Source organism: Archocentrus centrarchus, chromosome 13, assembly GCF_007364275.1.
Source record: "Archocentrus centrarchus isolate MPI-CPG fArcCen1 chromosome 13, fArcCen1, whole genome shotgun sequence".
In the NCBI taxonomy this organism is placed as follows: Eukaryota; Metazoa; Chordata; class Actinopteri; order Cichliformes; family Cichlidae; genus Archocentrus; species Archocentrus centrarchus.
Window position 1 is genome coordinate 15,662,060 of NC_044358.1, and position 20,126 is coordinate 15,682,185.

At 42.2% G+C, this 20,126-nt stretch overlaps 1 protein-coding gene across 3 annotated transcripts in view; it reads right to left on the reverse strand.

Moving 5' to 3' along the window:
- The window catches only part of fndc3a (fibronectin type III domain containing 3A), a 51,833-nt gene that overhangs the window by 6,985 nt on the left and 24,722 nt on the right, over positions 1-20,126 (reverse strand). For 2 of the 3 annotated variants that reach the window (XM_030745200.1, XM_030745199.1), the window contains exons 4-22: positions 11,555-11,631; positions 11,210-11,456; positions 10,751-11,050; positions 10,098-10,156; positions 8,747-8,913; positions 8,575-8,634; positions 8,343-8,481; positions 7,645-7,698; positions 7,437-7,561; positions 7,085-7,259; positions 6,221-6,307; positions 4,091-4,229; positions 3,496-3,564; positions 3,279-3,397; positions 2,191-2,296; positions 1,809-1,984; positions 1,540-1,653; positions 1,300-1,449; positions 366-709 (exon numbers count right to left, since the gene is read on the reverse strand). In XM_030745200.1, coding sequence (XP_030601060.1) covers positions 366-709; positions 1,300-1,449; positions 1,540-1,653; positions 1,809-1,984; positions 2,191-2,296; positions 3,279-3,397; positions 3,496-3,564; positions 4,091-4,229; positions 6,221-6,307; positions 7,085-7,259; positions 7,437-7,561; positions 7,645-7,698; positions 8,343-8,481; positions 8,575-8,634; positions 8,747-8,913; positions 10,098-10,156; positions 10,751-11,050; positions 11,210-11,456; positions 11,555-11,631 — 2,707 coding nt within the window. The remainder of the gene's footprint in view (positions 1-365; positions 710-1,299; positions 1,450-1,539; positions 1,654-1,808; positions 1,985-2,190; positions 2,297-3,278; positions 3,398-3,495; positions 3,565-4,090; positions 4,230-6,220; positions 6,308-7,084; positions 7,260-7,436; positions 7,562-7,644; positions 7,699-8,342; positions 8,482-8,574; positions 8,635-8,746; positions 8,914-10,097; positions 10,157-10,750; positions 11,051-11,209; positions 11,457-11,554; positions 11,632-20,126) is intronic. The other variant, XM_030745201.1, reaches the window with a different exon arrangement.

Sequence of the window (20,126 nt, forward strand, 5' to 3'; positions counted from 1 at the left end):
AATGAAAGTTGACAGTAAATAAATTCATTCAATCTGAACCCTCTTAAAATGTTAATCCATCAACTCTGGATTAGTTTTATTATTCTGAACAAGGCAGAAATACAGACGAACGGCCAGCCTGAGACAAAATCTTTTACGTCCTGGAGCCCAACTGTTTCCTGAACAGTTACCTCTTCACAGCAGCCTAGAGTTACACATGTAACTAATTGCATTTTGCTTGAGTTGTCTTTCGGAACAAAGCATCACAGTTCAAGCTAATCTACAAGTGTGTGTGACTAATTGATTCACATTTTAAGCCATGTGAGCGCTGAGACATAATTTACAAACATTAGCTCCTTACATCTGAAACCTTCATAAAAACCGACCTGTAGCTGGTGTCAGGCTGCAGATTTTGGATGATGTGTTTGGTGACAGGACCGACAGTGATGGGCTGTCGCTCTCCGATGTCAATCAGGTAGGAAGTGATCTCAGAGCCGTGATCACATGGCGGATCCCAGTAAATACCCAAGCAGGTGGAAGGCGAGTAGACCGGTGATGGCTGGGATTCACTCTCCTCCTCATCTTCATCATCTGCATCCACCGGAGTATCGTAACTTTGCAGCTCAGACTGTGTCAGCACATATATGTTGCTGACAGCTGCAGGCACGCTGCAGGGCGTCAGGCACAACACCGCCTCGCTGAAGGGACCCACGCCAGCCACGTTCACAGCCTGCACGACAAATACAAGACAAGACGCAAGAGTGAGCCTAAGCTGACATCGATATCCACTTGTGGTGCAGAAGGACACGTGCACAACATTTATGTTTGACCACAAGATGGAGTTCCAGTGTAAACGGAAACATTTTTAGACCCAAGAAAGTCATATCAAAAATCTAATGCACCAAAGAAATACAATACAAAAGATGACATCCACAAAAAAAACCGTCTTTAAAAGTTATTATATTCCAAAAAAAAAAAAAAAGAAACTGATGCCATTTAGTGAGGCTGCAGAAATTATTACAAATATTAAGATTAAAAAAATATTCATTTCATGCTGAAATTGGTGCCTCAAAGGATCGGAGAACTGAGGCAGAACTGCTCTAGTTATTTCCTACTCTGCTGGCCTAGTGTCAGTTTTATGTTCAGAGCTCAAATTAAAGTTAAAATTATTCTTCATTTTACTGGGAGTCCCTCGGATTATTAGCAGATCTTCAGACTAAATCACACTGAAATAAGGTTGTAAGTTAAGATAATATTCTTTATGTAGTCAAAGGTGATGTGTAAATCGAGAAATGAAAAAGTAAATGATAAAGCGCTCACTTGCACCCGGCAGAAGTAGTTGGTTGCAGGCAGCAGGCCTTTCATTTCATGGCTGACTCCCGGTCCGCTATAACAAATCTGCATGCTGCCCTCAGCTGCTCCCCACTCCAGACGAAACTCAGTCACCGGAGCTCCATTGCAAGGAGGCGCCTAGATACCAAACAAGAAATGAATGAGAATGATGCACGTGACACTCGAGTCTGAATACAGGGGAAAACAAACAGTATAAACCAGTCTTACCTCCCAGGTCACAACAACACAGCTGGGGGATTTGCACGTGGTGGAGGGAGCCTTGCACTGCTCGGGGGCCCCAGGGCCAGTCGTAACCTCAAAGCGCTCCGAAAGAGGCCCGAACTTTTCACACAAAAACAACCAAAGCTATTTTATACAACCAGAAATGTCCGTACTACACTTCTAAGATGCATTTACTCAGAGAGGGTCGAATGCACAATGGCAAACGAAGAACAAAAGATCCCTTCTTGTATTATTCAGTGTTAAGAGTCTCTCACCCCAGCCTTGTTTGCTGCCTTGAGCCGGATGCTGTAGGTTTTACCAGGTAATAACCCTCCCACAGAGCAGTCCAGGTCTGGACCCTGGTAAACCTCCCTGCTTTCCTCAGACTGTGGCCCGCTCAATTCTACACTGTAGCACGTCACTGGGCTTCCTCCGTCTACCTGAGGCGGACCTGGAAATTTGTACAAACCAGTGTTTATAAAAAATCAATATACTTGGGGGAGGGGGTGTATAAACAAAGCTAAAATGCACAAACAGCAAAATTCAAACTGCATAATCAGAGATTACTGTACCGAGGTAGCTGGCCAGACAAATAAATGCATCAACAGAAGCTAGAAATACAACCCACACAGATCTAAGTTGGAGAGAATGACTCACCCCAGCGCAGTTGCACCTCCCTGGCTTTGGGCTTGCCCACCAGCCGAGGGGGCTGGCATTGCCCCGGGGGCACTGCGGGAGTCTGGACCTGCAGGGTCTCTGACAGCTTGCAAGTGAAGACAACACACCAATTAAGACCCACAGAAAATAAATTCACATTCTCACGCTCTCCTCTTACAAAACACACACGACACAGATCGTCATTTTCACCAGCTTATCGGACCAATTCAGGCTACAAGGGGAGACAAACGTGAACGCGTCGATCAAAGGACACGAGCATATGCTGTGTTTATGGATAAACTTAGACTCTCTCACTAGTGAGTTACAGTCTCAACTTCACTGACAAAAGGGAGAAAAAAAGAAAAAAACATGTGAGTGTTATGTCACATTGTGCTGCACCAAAAAGCAGGAACTCGCCACCATGACTCATGTTTCTTTACCAGCTCCATCTTGAATAAATGCATGCACAAACAGCTGATGAAGAAATTAATGAAGAGCGTCTGCGAACTGAACTAATTAAGAAAAACATCCTCTGACACATGCAGGGAGGGGTAATCGATTAGCAGGCTTTGTCTTGTACTTACACACCAGGAAGCATAGTCTAATCTCCAACATAAGAGATTGACTGAATGACAATTTCCCATTAACACTCGCCATAAATAGATCGCATATCTAGGATGGTTTGTGTAAAAGTTAATCAAATCTACACTGGCTGCCTACTCACACAATAACAGTTTGAATAACAGCTGAAAAAATGCATAAACAACAAACAACAACATTAATAATAATAATAATAATAATAATAAAGCCATCAGGAAAATAATGCAGATGAAATACGCTGAAGTCTGGTGTGATGCTGATTATGTCACAAGGTAACAAAATCTCTGTCACAGTTCCTAATAATAACAGGAATCTCAGTCTTTATATTATTTAAAAAAAAAAACTAAACAGGTGCAATTTTATGTTCCCTTTTCTCCCTGCTATCAAATAAATATGTAACTGATGCATCAAACTCAAAATTCCTGTGGTGAAACACAAGGCTACGTGCGCAACCATGTGCACACGTGTACTGACGTTGAATGACTCACCGGGCTCTGCCCCCCCTCGCTCATGCAGTAAACTCGCGTCTGGTAGGAGCAGCCGGGCTTCAAGCCCTCACACACATGTTCCAGAGCTGGCCCTGAGTACACCTGCCCCCACGATGAGCCTAAAGGAGAAAACACAAACATTTTTCTTTATATTAAAATCGTTTCAGTAAATTACAAACGATTTTCAGATTAATTACAGTCACCATGTGGAACTCACCACTGATGCCCTCAGACAGCTCCACGACGTACTTTGTGATTTCTGCACCACCATCATCTTTAGGGGGGTCTAAAGACACACACACACACACACACACACACACACACACACACACACTATTAATTCCTTTAACATTCCTTGTGATCTAATATTAGCTAAACTTAAGTATTCCGAGTACAATTTGCAAACTTAGATAAAGAAAGACAGGCCGAGGGTGTCGCCTTTTTTTCCCTCCTGTGTCTCACACTTCTTGAATTCATCTTGGTGCACAGAAACGTTTCAAAGTATCTTCACAACTTCAGATTTAAAATAAAAAAAAAAAACAACATTTTTTATGACATTTCTGGAAGCAGAGACCGCGTTCACTGGTGAGTGATGTGTTTGTCCGGTGAGGTGTACGAAGGATTCATGCGTATGTCTGAAGAGAATTGTCAGTCATCTATAGCACAGACAGCTTGGGATGTCATCCGCCTCATATGGCCAGGCAGAGCTCAGGGAGAAAAATGATATTGTAAACTGGACTTGCCAGGCTGTCAACTACATGAAGAGTGAAAGGTTTTAATAAGGCAAAAGGGCACCCAGTAAGAAAGCTCACCCCAGGCCATTTTGAAGCTGCTGGGCAGGACTCTTCCTCTGAGGACAGGCTTGCAGGGACATCCAGGTATGTCTGGTTTTGTGATGAATTCGACCACCTGGCTTGGGTTGCTCTTGCCCTCCGAGTTGTATGCCGCCACCTGGAGGAGGTGCAGAAATACAGTTGTAACTGCCGTCAGGAAATCAGCTCCTTTTTTGCCCAGGTAGTAAACGAGACCAAGGGTATAAAGGTCATTCTCCCTGACAACAACACAGACCAGATCCAAGACACAAAGTAAACAGTATGCCAGTAACTAAAATGGCCTCGGGCAAATAGCACAATATGAAAAAGAGGACTTAAATCGACAAAACAAAACTGTTTAGACACCACGAGCGCTGCAATCATGAAATGAGACAATAAGCTTTATTGGAGTTTGCGTTTCAGCGCCGCTTCTGCCATAATATAGAAATCTCTGTGAGCCTGCTGAGTAGAGTTCATCCACATATTGTACCAAACAAACCTGCACAGCACACAGCCTGCCTTCACACTGTGCAGCGAGAAAATTGGAAATGAGGGAGCGAGGATGCCTCGAGATGACTAATGAACATTTCTATCATTTAGCCATATGGTAGCTTGTTTAGGTGATACTTTTCTGACAGTTTCGTGTTTGGGAACGCTGTAGTGTGGATTCAACTGGCCACGTGAGATAAATTCTATTATCAGTCCATTAATTAATTTGATTTCTTCTTCGTGAAACACGGGGCAGAAAAAGAGCACTTGTTACTGTCACTCGCTGCAGGAAAATAACAGCGATTATGAGAGGGGAGACACTTTGAACACCTGTGATCCAGCTCCGAGCGCCGGCTGATAAACTGAGTGCAACTGTAGATTAGAAATGCAGCTGCTTAGCCAAACTGAAGGTGACAAGGTTGTAAAACATAGTCACACGGCATAACTTGTGCAATAAAATATAATTTAAAAAAACAATAATAAAAAAACACAACACAACAGCAGTGGATTTGAAAGGATGTCACTATGCACTCTATATTTACTGCCACTGAGTACTGCACTAAAACCAGAAACCCACCACTTCCTTCTGAGGATATAATGTGAGGTTTTTCAAGTCTCATTGTGCGTATCCTCTTGGCAAATTGTGGTCTTTCAACACCTACTGTAATACGAACTACCACAAAGGCAGTTTGGGGAAATCGGGCAGGTGTTTATTATATGTCTGCGGCGATGGGATTGCTAGTGCAAAAATAATATTTTTTTAAGATCGATTAGATCTGAGAACTCATTGATGTCCAAGCTGACGTGATCCTATCACCAAAAAAACAGTGTCTAGTTTAAAAGGACACAGTAAACTCCTAAAAAGCTGGCTCTGTATCTTTTAACATGACTCAAACAGGAGTAAAGCGCATTTTTTAAAATCAGGGGTGTCGTGTGTTCTCGAACTGGTCTTTGGCAATAACATGAAGAACGGTGGTGAGGATTATTCCTTAAAACTCTTTAGTAAATATTTAAAAATTAAACAGGAGCGCAACAAAGAGACTGAGAAAGACTGGACATGCAGGAGTGGGTGAAAGAGACAGAAATATAAAGGCATATAGACAAAGGCAACTATTTGTTCAAAGCCTCTGTAACGTTCCTGCCAACCAAAAGGCCACCGGGGCTCAAACACTTTGCTCAACTAGCTTCTCATTGGCTCCTCCTGTTGATGTTGTCAGCTGCCCACCGCTCTGCTAGCAGAATCTTGCAAAACAGATGACTCACAGGGCCAACACTGGACTCAGCAACTTCTCCGCCTAAAACCTGCCCCCTCCACACACACTCTGCAACCCTGATTCCAAAAATGTTGGAACATTGAATAATGTATTTAAAAAGGAAATGCAATTTGCAAGATACTGTAAGTGCATATTTTTATTCAAAAAAAAATCATATATATATATATATATATATATATATATATATAAAATGTGCTGCCTTTTACTTTGTTCATTTAAAGAGAGGGTTCAAATTATTTCAAATTAAAGGATTCTACTTTATTAATATTTTACAAACTGTGACAACTTTAAAAAAAGAAAAAAGAAAAGTCTCATCTTAGAGACCAAAGAAAGCCTTCTGATTACATACATCGCAGGGCTCGCTTACCCTGAACTTGTACTTGGTGCTCCTGTGGAGATTCCTAACAGTGCAGGAGAGCTCTTCACCATTGTAGCTCGTCTGGAAGCCATACCCCTGAAACAAAGACAAAAGATAAAGGGAGCAAGAAAACAACCAGTTGAGCAATGACTTTCAAGACAACCACTACAGCACAGAAAACAAAGTGGTCTGCAGGAGGAACAGCTGCAGGGGATGAGGAAACCTCTCTGTGGTTCCTGGCAGCTAACTTTGTTTTTGTGTCTACCTGCACTTGAGGTGCAGGCAAAAGGAACAACAGCTACAACTGTCACGTCAACTTTTGACATTTGATTTTCTCTGTTACTCATCTGACAAAGGCCTCCGGCTCCATTTTATTTAGCCTTTATTTAACCAGTAGGCGTAACTCTTGTAATTAAGGAATCTGTCTGGGCCAAGAAAGCCTACATGGACTTAGCATATTTTAAATGGCAGGAGAAACCGGCTTCAATGGAGGGTCCCTACACTTGAGCACTTTTAATACTGCTGAAATTTTCTCCCATCCCTTCCTACATCTGTGGATTGACATTGACCCCTTCCTGCAATTCTATAGACACATCTCTTGACCTTACCGTTTAGTTTTCCCCCTCTGAGCTACAAAATCAACTGTGACATCTTATTATTAAAGACTGTGTCGGTTTAATCATATTAATTTATTTCAATCAGGCATCTTATCAAGATTTAGAAGGATCTAAAGGACGACTACAAGCATGCAGCAGGCACTTCACATGGAAACTAAATATTTTATAAAAAACAATGTCTGCAGATTTTGCCGTGTCACGTATGAGTTTCAATCCCACACGCTCAGAAGATTTTAGGTTTACACAGGAGACATACCGAGCCTTCCTCCTCCATCTCCAAATTATAGAAGATGTCATCCTCCTTTGGAGAGCTAGCAGGCCTCTGCCACTTCAGACACAGCCAGGTCACCCCCGCCATCTCCAGCTCTGGAGGGAAGGGTGGCAATGGCACACTGCATGAGGTGAACAGGTCCACCACTTCACTGAACTCGCTGGAGAGGGCAGAGATAGACAGAGGATGGGAAAGAATGGGAGAAAGAGAGAGACAGGAGAAACACAGTGAGACACACACAAACAGATGAAGACAGTGGATGGAGGAAAACAGTAATATAATAATGGACAACAGAGAGCGTGCCATTCAGGAAATAACAGGACGTTAATGCACCTACCTTACACCCATGTCATTTTTGGCTGCAAGGCGGAAAGAGTATCTCGATGCTGGAGAAAGCTTGGTCACTTTGTACTGCTTCAGGGATCCATAGTAGCACTGTTCATAAGCACCAGTGCCCTTCCCCTTAACAGAGCACAGCGTTTAAATGAAGAAACTCAGAACACTGCTTGAACATGAATGCTGTTTCTTAATAGATAAAAATTTACCTCGTCCCACTGGAGTTGGTAGCTTTGAATTTTGGAACCATTGTCACATGGAGCCTGTAGATAAAACACAGTTTGCTTGTTTTTTAATATCTCAGTCAGCTAAATGTACAAAATGTACATATTAATAAACAGTCTAATACAAACTTATTTTTTTTGACATTCTGAATTTATGCACACAGAGTCTGGACATTTTTCCATCTCTCCTATAAAAATCCAGTCCCATTTCTTAGAAAGTTCACAAACTACAATAAAGCGATCTCTAGCTTTCACACGCATTTTGATGTTGACACTTTTTAAAGATTTATTTTATTCAGTGAAGTCTGCTGATCATGCAGGGTTGTTTGTTAAGCGCACTGCTAAACTCAGGAGGTGCAACCATTATCATTAATCCTCACCATGGAACAACATCAATGAAAACACAGGGAGTAGTAGTACTACTCTGAAGGGGACTTGGTAACATTTGTTAAGGAAACAGACCTTTTTTTTTTTTTTTTTTAAATAACCCTCTTTACTAATCCCAGCAAGCCTAGGCATTTTAACTGGGTGATCTTTTAGCCACTATTCCACCTTAAGGGGGCACATGTGTGAACACTGTCTACCATTATGGTTACCACTAACTCCCAGTATGTTTGCTGCTTCTCATTGTCCACCTTTAAAACTGTGGCTTCATCAATCAAAAAAATATATTTTTTTTTTACCTTCCACTGAAGTAAAAGTGAGTTCTTGGTCCCACTGATCTTCTTGGGAGGATTGGGAGGATCTGGCTCACAGCTTAAAGTGGTGAAGCTCACAGCTTCTGATGGGCTTCCCTGTAAACAGTTACACATTGCCTGGACCCTGAGGGGGAAAAAAAACCAACATGTTTACATATTTTCCCCCTGAGTACCAACACTGGATTTAACATAAAAGGAGGCGGAGGGTTTAACCCACCTGACGTGGTAGTCTGTTGCTGGCCGAAGGTGTTCTAAAGTTGCACTTAGTTCTTCCCCGCTGCATCAAAGGGAAAAGAAATAAACTTCTTTAGAGTTACATAAGGATAAAGTCGACATTAAATCTGCAACAACAGTTGGTGTTGATACTTGTGGAGGTTGGTTATGCTCACCAGTACATGCTCTGGTACTTCCCATCTTTACCGCTAATTGAGATGGAGACCTCGTAGCAGAGAGGCTCCGGGAAGCTGGAGTCATCCTCCTTGCGGTCATTCTCACTTTCTGGCTTGGTGGGTGCACTCCAGCTCACTGTTGCTCCTCTGGCCTCGATGTCTGACACCTATCGCATGAAGGCATCATGAACCAGCACCAAGTTTGTGTCATGCCATAAAACAGGACATTAAAAAAAATGTATTCCTTGTACCACGGTACAAGGGTGTAGATTCTTAAAATACTGTCACATTATTAATTTCTTACTGCCCTAAAACTCAGGTTCAAAACTAGACATGTCTGGTAAACAGCACTGCTCTGAAGTCTTGAAAATATGTAACAATTTCTTATTCTTGCATTTTCCAAAACAACCACATTGCTTGGTATTGGGGGAAAAAAAAAAGAAAGACTGGGATCAAAATATGCAAGCTGACAGCGCACTGGGAAAAGGGTTTTCAGCTTTTGGCAGGGATGTGCTGTGCAACCCTGAGATTTTCCCCATTCTGTTTGGAAGAGATTTAAAAATAGGTTGAACTACTCTGCAGGGGGATTCATATGTGGAAGAACTCAATCAGGTCAAGTCTGTACCTCCTTCCATCCGCCCCGTGGGGCCACCTCAGTCCTTTTCCTTACCATAGTTTGATTCTCAGTCGCGTAACAGACCCGTATGTTGTCTCACTACTTTTACAAGGAGCTCAGACTGTACCAACAGCGTATGACAAATCTTATCTTATAAGGTCAAGCAAATTCTATTTGCAGTTCTACTAATTCCCATCCAGCTGCTGTTGCACTCCAGTCTCTCTCTTCGTCATCTATCTAAAAAGCTGCCGGGAACCTAACAGAATTTTTTAGTAGTTATTTAAAATAATAAGTCTGCATATCTCGCATGAATATTTCAATCAGATTATTTTGCAAATCTGACATTTAATCTTGCATTTTGGTGGAAAACAAATGTCTTTCTCGAGCATGTAACGTAAGCATGCGAGAGCTGGGGGGTGGGGGGAAATCTGTTTAGTCCAAAGCAAATCCGAACCTTTGAGCGCTCGCGTAGATGCTGCGGCACGCTGGGGAATACAAATCCCCACATGGACGTTAGTCAGCGGGTCTGACTCCATTAGCAAGATGCCGAGTGAGAATTCATCACGGATGTTAATAGAATGTTTAATGATGCAACACAGTAGTATCATTACAGTTTTCAGTTTTGTGAACAGTGTTAATTGAATCACATAAAATCATGAAAACTGCATTATTAGATCTTAAAAAAAAAAAAATATATATATATATATACACTGGAAGATACAAAGGAACACCAACCGCTGGTTTATTGATGGTGCTCAAGAGCGCCTGTAAGGCCTGAGCCTCCTTGTCGAGCTCTGAAGAGAGAAGAAGAAATGAAACCCAAATAAAACAAAGTGATTAATGACAAATAATGTGTCAGGTAATATTTTAATAGGCAAGACCGACTTCATTCTTTGCTCGTGTTTGTTTATGATAGATTATCTACCCGCCTACGAATGCCATGCCTGTATGCTTCTTGCACAGTTTAATAATCAATTTAATAAATTTATTTATTTAACACTGAATTACTTTATGCATGCTGAGCCAACACAGAATGTGTCAGTTCTATTAAAATTACTCTGAAAATGTCAAACTTCTTTGAAATTCATGATTTCAGAACAACCTTCAGTACGTTTGCTGCCTTGGAGCTTGAAGAAAAGAGTCAGATGAGGAGTTCAGCCACAATCAAAGATATTTCTAAGTAACTGATACTTGGATGACTTTTAAAAATACCTTGTTTTGTTAGTAGGAGATCACTTCTAGATTGTGACCTCATGCAATTTGCTACAATGTGAAATTATTTTTTCCTGCACTTTAAAACCTGACTGATTAAATAGTATAATTATTGCCCAGCTATTAATTGTCCATAATATAAACTATGATAGACCTCCACCCTTTCATGCTCTTACCTGCTGACTCTCTGATTTTTCGCTTGCCTGTCTGCTTGCCAGGAGAGGACACTGTATGCCTAAGTTGCCCCTGCTCTGCCTCCGGCCCTTTCCCTCCAATACCGTTATGAATGTCCACCGCAGGGGGACTGCTGCAGGACTTCTGTGGCGACGAGGGAGGGCTGTCCTTCACCTGCCCTCCTCCTCCACCTCCTTGACGCTCCTTAAGTTTCTTCTGCAGACGTTCATGCGTTTTGCTAGTTCTGTCATCTCTGTGAACCAACGCCGTACGTCCATGTTGGGAGTGAGAATCTGCAGAGACTGAAGCAATACCAGCAAAGACACAAACTCACATTATTATAAGAAGGACACACAAATGCACAATGAGGTAATTCCCCCTAAGATTAAGCAACTGAAAGACTAAGACGTGCCCTGACTGTATAACTAGACTGTCCAAATAAAGTGCTGAGAACAACTCACCCTGCTCCGAGTAAATATGAGCTGGATGGTACTGCGAGATGTACTGGGAGCTCATGTCACCCACGCCCCCTGGCATGCCTGTGTACAGGTGATGTGGAGGGGGCATCATGGCAGGGTGTGGGATGAAGGCAGGTATGTGGGCATGGGGTGGAGGAGGAGGATGGTGGAGAGGGGAGTGTCCCCCTGGGTGGAACTCTGGTTGCTGAGGTAAAACCAGAACCCGCCGCACTCCATTCTCTTCTATGATCTGAGGAGGGGAAAACAATGGCATGGGAAGCAGATATCAAAGCTGCTCTCAGACTGATGTCAATCAGAAACACTGGGAAATAGCATATGAATGGCTACCTGTGAAATGTATCCAGGAGGCACATAGATTGGAGGCACTGAACCATTTGGAGACATCATGGGAACCTGAGCAGGACCTACGAAGACGACAGGCAGGAACAAGATCAAACACCTTCCCTTGGGATAAAGGCTGTTTTCAGTTACACACACTTATACACGGGGCTTAAATGTAATACAAGCCCAACAGCTACGGCAAACCAGAACCACAATCCAGAAATGTAGCACATTTAGGACACATCACACAGCAGTTAATAAGTGATCCAAAACTGACCCAGAGTCCCAAATTTTGAACATTTTTAAATTAAAAGGGATACGGTTTTGTTGTGTATAGTCTTCTGTAAATAAATTGCCAATCACCTTAAAACTTCTACAGAGATAAATAGAGTTCCTGAAGTTAAAGTCTAAGTCATAAAATCCTCTCACATATAGTCACTTAGGATAAACACGCTCTGGCAATTTTAACTAAAGCAGCCTCGTACACCTCTATAGGAGGAATATCCCCACACATGTGATTTGCTCTTCTAAACCAGATGCATTTTCACTGAGTATTTTCTTAATACCTATGAGTTAAAAAAAGGCCAAGAAATGCATTTTTAAAAATACTGGCAAATGCAAGAAAACCACTTTACAAAAGTGCTGAGGAACAAAGTTTCGTGCTCTGTTGTGGGGGCCAGTTCAACGGCTTAGCTCAGCTCAGAGAAGAGACAGCTCAGCAGAAAGCCTTGGAGAAAGAAAGAGCGAGTGACCTCTGAGCCAAGTTTGCACATTCACACATTTCTCTTCTTACAAACCTAAGACAAAAACCCCTATGCCAGATGTCATGCAGGAGAGCAAAAAGGGATTCGCTAGATACACAGACCTCTGAGGAAGCTGCCTGATGAAGCGCCTTCACTCATTTCCTCAAAAGAGGAATAAGCAGAGAAAGCTATTCTAAATGAGCAGCCATAACGGGTCTTTGACTATAGCCTCCCGCACTCCCACTAACACCTCACCTTGCACAGCCCTCCCTCAGCACTAAAGTCCAGCCTCCAGCTCTCAAGGAAGATTAACAGCAAGTTAGAGAACAAATAGGGACAGCTGCCAGTTTGCCAGCCAGCCCGCTTCAGATATTCTCACCACCATTAAGGACAAATAACAGAAACATTGCTGCTCGTACATGCACCATTCAGCACCAAGTTAAAACAACAACTTTAAAAAGAAAAAAAAAAGAAAAAAAAAGAGACATTCATGAAGGCTGGACCATGGAGGCTGCTGCTTTAGACTGCAGTAGCATTTAGTTAAGTGTAAACATCGAACACCTCAACATAAAATGACTCGGGTCCAGAGATCACTGCTGTACTCAGCAGCTTAACACAGTGGCGGGCATTATAGCGAGTTTTGTAGTGATGCACCATTGAAGCTGACACAGCAGAGTCCATCTGCACAGGTGAACCTGTGTGTAAACGCAGCACAGCTTTGCTGTCAGGAATGGAAATAAATCTGATGATTTCAGTGTTTAAATATCATTAAACAGGCTGTGGGAGAAATGTGCGAGGGGAGAAAAATCATGCAGATGGTAAAGGTGCATGCAGAGAGAAAGCGAGGCTTATATTAATCTATATCTGATTATGAGGAGTTTGTATCAGTTTACAAAGAAAAGACGGCTCCTAGAATCACATCATACTCACATCCGGTGTCTGGTATTATAGGCTTTAAAGTGTTTACAAAAACATAAAAATACAGACAAGAATTTTGCAGAGCACAGCAGTGAACTTACTCTACTGACCCAGTGTACCGAGCCAAGCCTACATGCATCAGAAGTAGCCTCCAGGAGGCATGACTACGTAAGCCCATGATTTTGCAGGGCACCTGCTCCCTGCTAATAAACTTTCTTGAATAAGACAGAAGATAGGCCTTGTTACTGAAATCAAAAGGGCAAACAGGCAGTGAGTCATTTCCCTACCTAAGAACACAGGGTCTCTGAGGACAAAAATTCAGGTAACATGGGAGAACTCTGCCTGAATGAAGGCAGCCACACTGGCTCAGCCATCAATGATTTCAGATTACAATATAATTTGAGTGGGAGTTCAAAGTGTGCACTGTTAACTCTGCTCACTTTTAAGAAAGATGCTCATGCCAAACAGTACTTAGCGGCGCATCTGCCTAACAACTGCCTAAAGCACTTTCAGTTAGTGCCGCCGATGCTGAGGAACAGGAAATCTGATTAATCTCATCAGCATGCTATACGTCGTTCGTACTGAATGAAAAGCTCTGTGTGTAACAACCTGGCGTGCACGGGGTAGAAAGTACAAGGTAAAAGAGGCAGGATGGGAGACCACACTGTGAGAAGCGGGGTGGAAAATGGGGGGGGGGGGGGGGGGGGGGGCACCCACTCTTTTTACATCAAAGTGACGCACGAGTGCTGACAGAGATCAGGAAAAAAAAAAAAAAAAGGGCCACATCCCCCTCCCCTTCCCCTTGACTCAACCCAAGCACTGGCTGTGCTGACGTGGCCGTGGAGTGCCAGCCTTCTAGAGGAAGTGGCCACATGAAAGAAAGAAAACTGCATTCCTCCAGGAGAAAAAGAAAGAAAAAAGGCCACATACATGTTCACAAACACATATACAAAGATGAGCCGAGGCCACTCTGAGCACCCACCTGTTTCCTCTCATCTTAAAATGGATACAGACCACAACAAACACAGTCAAGTGGGACTTCACACGCATACTGCAAAAAGAGGAAACTTGGCAGATGTGGCGTTGATATAATGGCTCCAATCCAAGCACAGCGTCAGGTTTAATCAGATGTACAAATGAACCCTCAATTACATTTGGAAACTACAAAGAAGCAGAGTAGATAAGCTACGTGGAGCCTGTCTGGGTTAAGAGAAGAGTGTAAAAATCCAGGCAAGCACACGGAGGGGACAATAGTGAGCATTTTCATGTGGGTGCTCTCAATGAGCTCTCACTGGCAACATGATGAACTTTGCACCTATAAAGATGGAGTGGGCTTGATCATTAATTAAAGCTAATAAATTGTCTCCATTGGCAAATAAAGAGGAGAGTGAGGGTAGGCAAGGGAATGCAAGCAGACTTACTGACAATGGAAAATAATTACAGTCATGCAAGCGAAAGAGACTAAGTACTGAACTGTCAATAATCCCAAAAAGTAATAATTACAACTTAAAACCATAACCTGAATTTTTAGTGATGACACTGCAGCAAATTGTTCCTTTTTTTTTGCATGATATGGCACATTTTTCTTGCAGGCAGGAGCTATCTTTCATCAAATTAAGAAGGCAGTAATTTGCAACAAGCGCAACATTTTATCATCAGATTACAGAGCCTGCATGTGTACAGCCGTCCTCAGACACGCTGCTGATCCAAAATATGCCCGCCAGCATCCAACCATCACCAATCCAGCCGGATGGAGGAGGAGAGGAGAAGAGGGGGGAAACAGCTGTCTGGGGTGATCAGTGTGTAAACCAGACATTTTAACAAAAACACATTTTTCTTAGGTATTTGTAAAGTTTGTCTGATATCCTAATACGCTGAGGGATCTGTGTGGTTCTTGCAACCCCCACCGGTATGAATGACGTTTACAGGATGGGAGGGAGTCAGTAACCTTCATGCTTGTGCTTATTACAGAACATCAGAGGCTGATGCAGCTCTAAGCCAGACTAAACCAGAGCAAGAGAAGGGCCATGACTACAGGGGGCACTTTTTAAAAAAAAAAAAAAATCATGAATTATCCGACTATGTCCAGGAAATAAAGATTTCACTTTAATACCAGTTTCCTAACATAACCTCATGAAGCCAGATATGACAATTTGAGAAACACAAACACAGCTTAAGAGACACGCAGCAAGCTTGCTCTGGACACGCCAGCCCTGCTAAACTGAAATGAAAAACAAAACAACAACAACAAAAAATCTTTCATCATCCCCTTCACCCTTTCTCCCTTTCCCTTGGTATCAACACAGCAGTGGGAGAATGAGTCACAAGCTCAGTCATTCTTAGAGCTACTCACTGCAGAAGCTGTGAATGAACGATATGCATGCACATGTTTGTGTACATGTCCTTGGAGTTAGATGGGGGAGGTGATGAGCATAAAAAGAAAGTGCTAATGTGTTTGATGTTTGCAGCCCAATCCTGTAAACCATATGTGATGACTTTGGTTTGGGAGAGGGTGCCGTGGGCGAGAAAAGTCCATCCACAACTGTCCACATGGGTTTTAATCTTAAATGATATCATATGAGCCCATCCAAATGTATGTGTCTTCCCAGTTAAAATAATGGGCTGACTGCTGGCTGTTCAGTGCCTATACCACCAGCATCCTGGGGCCAACTGTTTTATGATGGTCCAAGCTACCCACTAGCTACAATATAAACTCACTCCAAGGGTCTGAGCAGCGTGGGATTTATAGTTCTACGCTGTAACCCCAAACCCTTATGAAGCCTTAAATTATCTTGTCACTTGAAGCGTACTTACCTAGAAATGAAACTACACATCGCCCACGACAACTATGACTGGCCTGTTCAGTATCACTGTTTCCTCCTATGCATTTTTGGCCACTTCTTTTCTGAGACATTTTTTCCAAATGGACTGGCAGAAAATGTTATATTTCAAGAGACAAACCGTGTCAAAAATGCAGAGCAGTACAGGCAGTATAAATAGCAGCAATGGTGTCAGCCACTCGCGTAGGCTACGTCACAGACTGTACATAAATTTAAACGCGGTGTTGGGAAATGAGGCGGGGACAGAAAGCCATTCAAGACAGGATGAATACAGGAGGTCCTTCTACCTTAATCCCTTTTTTACTTCTGTAGACGTAAACACTGTGACAGTTTACATATATGCTGTAAGTAATGTTGTATAAATGCCAACTAGGGGAGCCTCTCTGCAAATGTGTTTTTCTGAGGGTAACTAGGCGCTAACAGGCTCAAACAATTCAAGCTGATGATACTGCACGCTAAGTGAAGTGGATCAAATCAGCTCAATCCTAAAAACAAATCATGGGAAAAGTTTATTGTAGAGCTTCTTAAAAGACAGACTAGACCATTATTGGCAGTATAGACACGGGATATTATAGCCGTAACTTCCTGGAGATCATCAGAAATCAAATGAAATGTTTCATAGCTATGAGGCAGCCTCAGCAGATATAAGGAACACATAAGCAGAAAGACTGAACAATCAAACTGCGAACATGGCTACAAAATGAGTAAGGTGTGTGTCTGCACATAGTAACATGAAGGTCTGTTCACACTATTTTTAGCTTCCTGTCACGATGCCAAAATGACTGATTTTTTTTTTTTTTTTTTTGTGGAAAAAGGCAAATCATTATCAGGCTCAATAAGCCCAGTGGAACTAGATAGTGCTTTATGCTATAAACCACAGACTGAATCATCCAAAGTGACGGTGAATCACCGCAAGGCTATGTCACATAAAAAAAGTGGATCTAATCAACCTAGTGGTTCCGATGCTGACTTGCCTCATCAGTCACCAAGCTTATCAGGTGGCTACAGATTCCAGTGATGCAGATTTGGCATCTAGAAGTAGATGAAGAAAGGCCAAAATAGGGAGTGGTGGGCTGAACCTATGAGGGTATGCCCATTTGTATCCTTGGGGCAAGGAGACTAGCCAACACAAGGAGGGTAAATGGCCACGCCAAGGATCCTTTGCCTAAGGTCCCGCCTCCAGCAAAAGGCAAATGCCTTCTATAAATTACATTTAACAAGACTGGATGTTCCTATCAAGCAGGCTGTCATGCCCTAACACGCAGAAATTATGTACATTCAGCTGCTAAAAATATGCGAATATATGACTACACAAATCGATGTGGGATAAAGCAAATCTCAAATAAAGTGTAAACCAGATCATTCTGGCTTTGCAACACCGTCATGCTGTCTTGTCAGCACACACTAGGGTTAACGATGGAAGCGTACACGTGCACGTCCGGCACTCCAGTAAACACAGATGTTGTGAACGCACAACAAGGGGAGAAAAATAAATCAATCAACCAGTGCATACATGCATGCATGCATGCACGCCTGCATGCACAAACAGACACACACGCACACATACACACTCTTCTTCCTCCCTCCTTGCACTGCAAGCGGTGAGTCATCCCTCTATTCACGTCACAGAGAGATGAGTGCACCCTGTGACAGGCCAGTTAGTAGCAGTCACACTGATCTATGTGGCACCTCTCAGCTACTTGTTTCTCCTCTGATGGAAAAACTATGCATGCTTGCTCCCTATTAGGAAGGTTTACTCAGCTCATAATGGGGGGCTGGTGTGAGAACTCAGTAGACGGGAGTAGGGAGAAGAGCCCCTGGTGCGAACACACTGTATTATGGTTTCCTGGCTGGGCAGCACCACTTTATCACTCCTTTGTCATCTAAATATGGATCCATGGTGAATGTTATCTCATAGTCATTCTTTAAGCCAGATGGTATAGACCAAAGTCCCAGACACACCAGCTTCTTCCCACAGTGAGACAGTAAACATGGGTCTATACAGAGATCATTAAATCTGTCCTACGATGCTGAATGCCTTTACTGAGGTCACAAATATCAAACATTATTCACATGCCAACTAATGCAATGTTAACATCTTTATTTTCCTTATATCAAATTCATAATTTGAAAAAGACAAAAAAAAAAAAAAAGCAGCTGTGAGCACAAAAAAAAAAAAATAAATAAAAAAAAAGACTAACCAAAAAGTCAAAACAGGGCAGGATGTCCCGCGTACCAAACCATAAACAAAGCAAATCATTTTCAGATCAATGTTTTCTCCAGGCAACTACAATTTATCATTTATAATTATGATCCCACAACTCTCCCTCCTACAAATACTCCAGCACTTTTTTTTTTTTACCCCCCTTCATGCTGTCAGCAACACATTAGAGCTAGACTTCATTGTTGCTGTCACAAAGCCAGCGCAATCACAAACAATTGTGAAAAAGGAAATGACTGCTGTCAGGATAAATAAGAATGAGTAACACATCTTACTCAAAGATCTTTTGCCCTAACTCCTCTACTAAACACTGTAATTATGCCATATGTTTATTTTACATTATGATATAGATTACGGAGGCAGCACCCATCAGGACAATGTATGTTTAATGAGATGAGGCAGGAAAATATAAAGAGGAAAAAAAAATACCAACTTCAAGTATTTATCATGTTAGATTCCTACAAATACTACATGTTGATCGCTTTCTGTTTAGTGTACTTATTGGGGAATTGTTAACACTTCTAAAAAACTGTAAACATGTGATGGTATGAGTGCACAAACCGGTTCTGCTTGCTTTAATCACTGCTCCTCCTCATAATAGCCAGAGATCACATCCGTATGTGCTTGTGATTTAAGTGATGAGGGACAAAGTCTGCAGGCTCTGATCAAAGGAAAGCTCACTTCTAAAGTTCAGCAAAAGTAATAAGGGCCTTCAGCAGTCTGAGTTTGACAAGTCAAGCGGATACCTTCCAAACTAACTGCGGTTTTCAGAAGGAATCTTTGTGTTACCATCTCCCTGCCAGATTCACGAGGCAAACACTGTCTGCAAGAATAAAAGAAGAAACTTTACACTGAAACCACAGTAACTCTGGAAGAGTCCCATTTGATTCGTCAATCTCAGACTGCTGAAGCCTCTCATTAACTTCAGAAACAAAGTTTAGGATATGGTTTGAAAAGCAAGGAGAAAGTGTCGGTTTTGCCCCCTTCACTTAAATTGGAAGCTCGTAAAGCAGGAAGAGACGTTTTAATGGAAGGTGCAAACAGAAAGCATGATTACAGTAAACACAACACACTTTCATGCACACAAAGGCATGTGAGGGCTATTACAGAATGTGAATCAATGAGATTTCTCCTAAAAACATCTTATATAAAGAGATTCTTCAAAGTAGTCTCTGTAGTGACTGGAACCATAAGATGCAATTATGCCACTGAGTAAGCTGAGAGCTCTGACACATGACTGCCATCCTGATATCATTTCTGAAAAAATACGTCACTGCCTCCCGACCAACACCCTCTTCTTTCAAAGCAAAGGAAAAAAAAAACACAGATGAATGGCTCCGCATGAAGGAAATAACTGAAACTAGAGAAGAAAAAGATCCTCGTTAATCAGATTACACTAACATAACCTGAGAAACACAAACTCATCAAGCACTTTAACACTTCTGCAAATCTGTGATTCAATGTAACCCTCCTACAGTAATTTTTACACCCCATTTACTTCCATAACGGTGAAAAATATTATGCCACCACCCAACCGTGACCTCAGGGATAAACATACAAGTAGAATTATCAGAATTACAGCAACGCCTGCAAAACATGAAGTTAGCTTTGTAAAATTTTGATTTATTAAAGAGCTGATGTCTGCGAGTATATGGTCTTCTATAAAAACAACACACAAAAATGTACAGTAAAAAAAACCTGAGAGGTATACGACAGAGCAACAGCCAGGCTTTCTTTGTGTTAACTGGCTCAACAAAACCTAAGACCAGAATTGGAAATAACGGGTTCGATCGCAGTGGTTATCCACTTTCTCTGTTAATCCAGGCTTTCTGCTTCAGCATCCGTGCCTGCTCGCA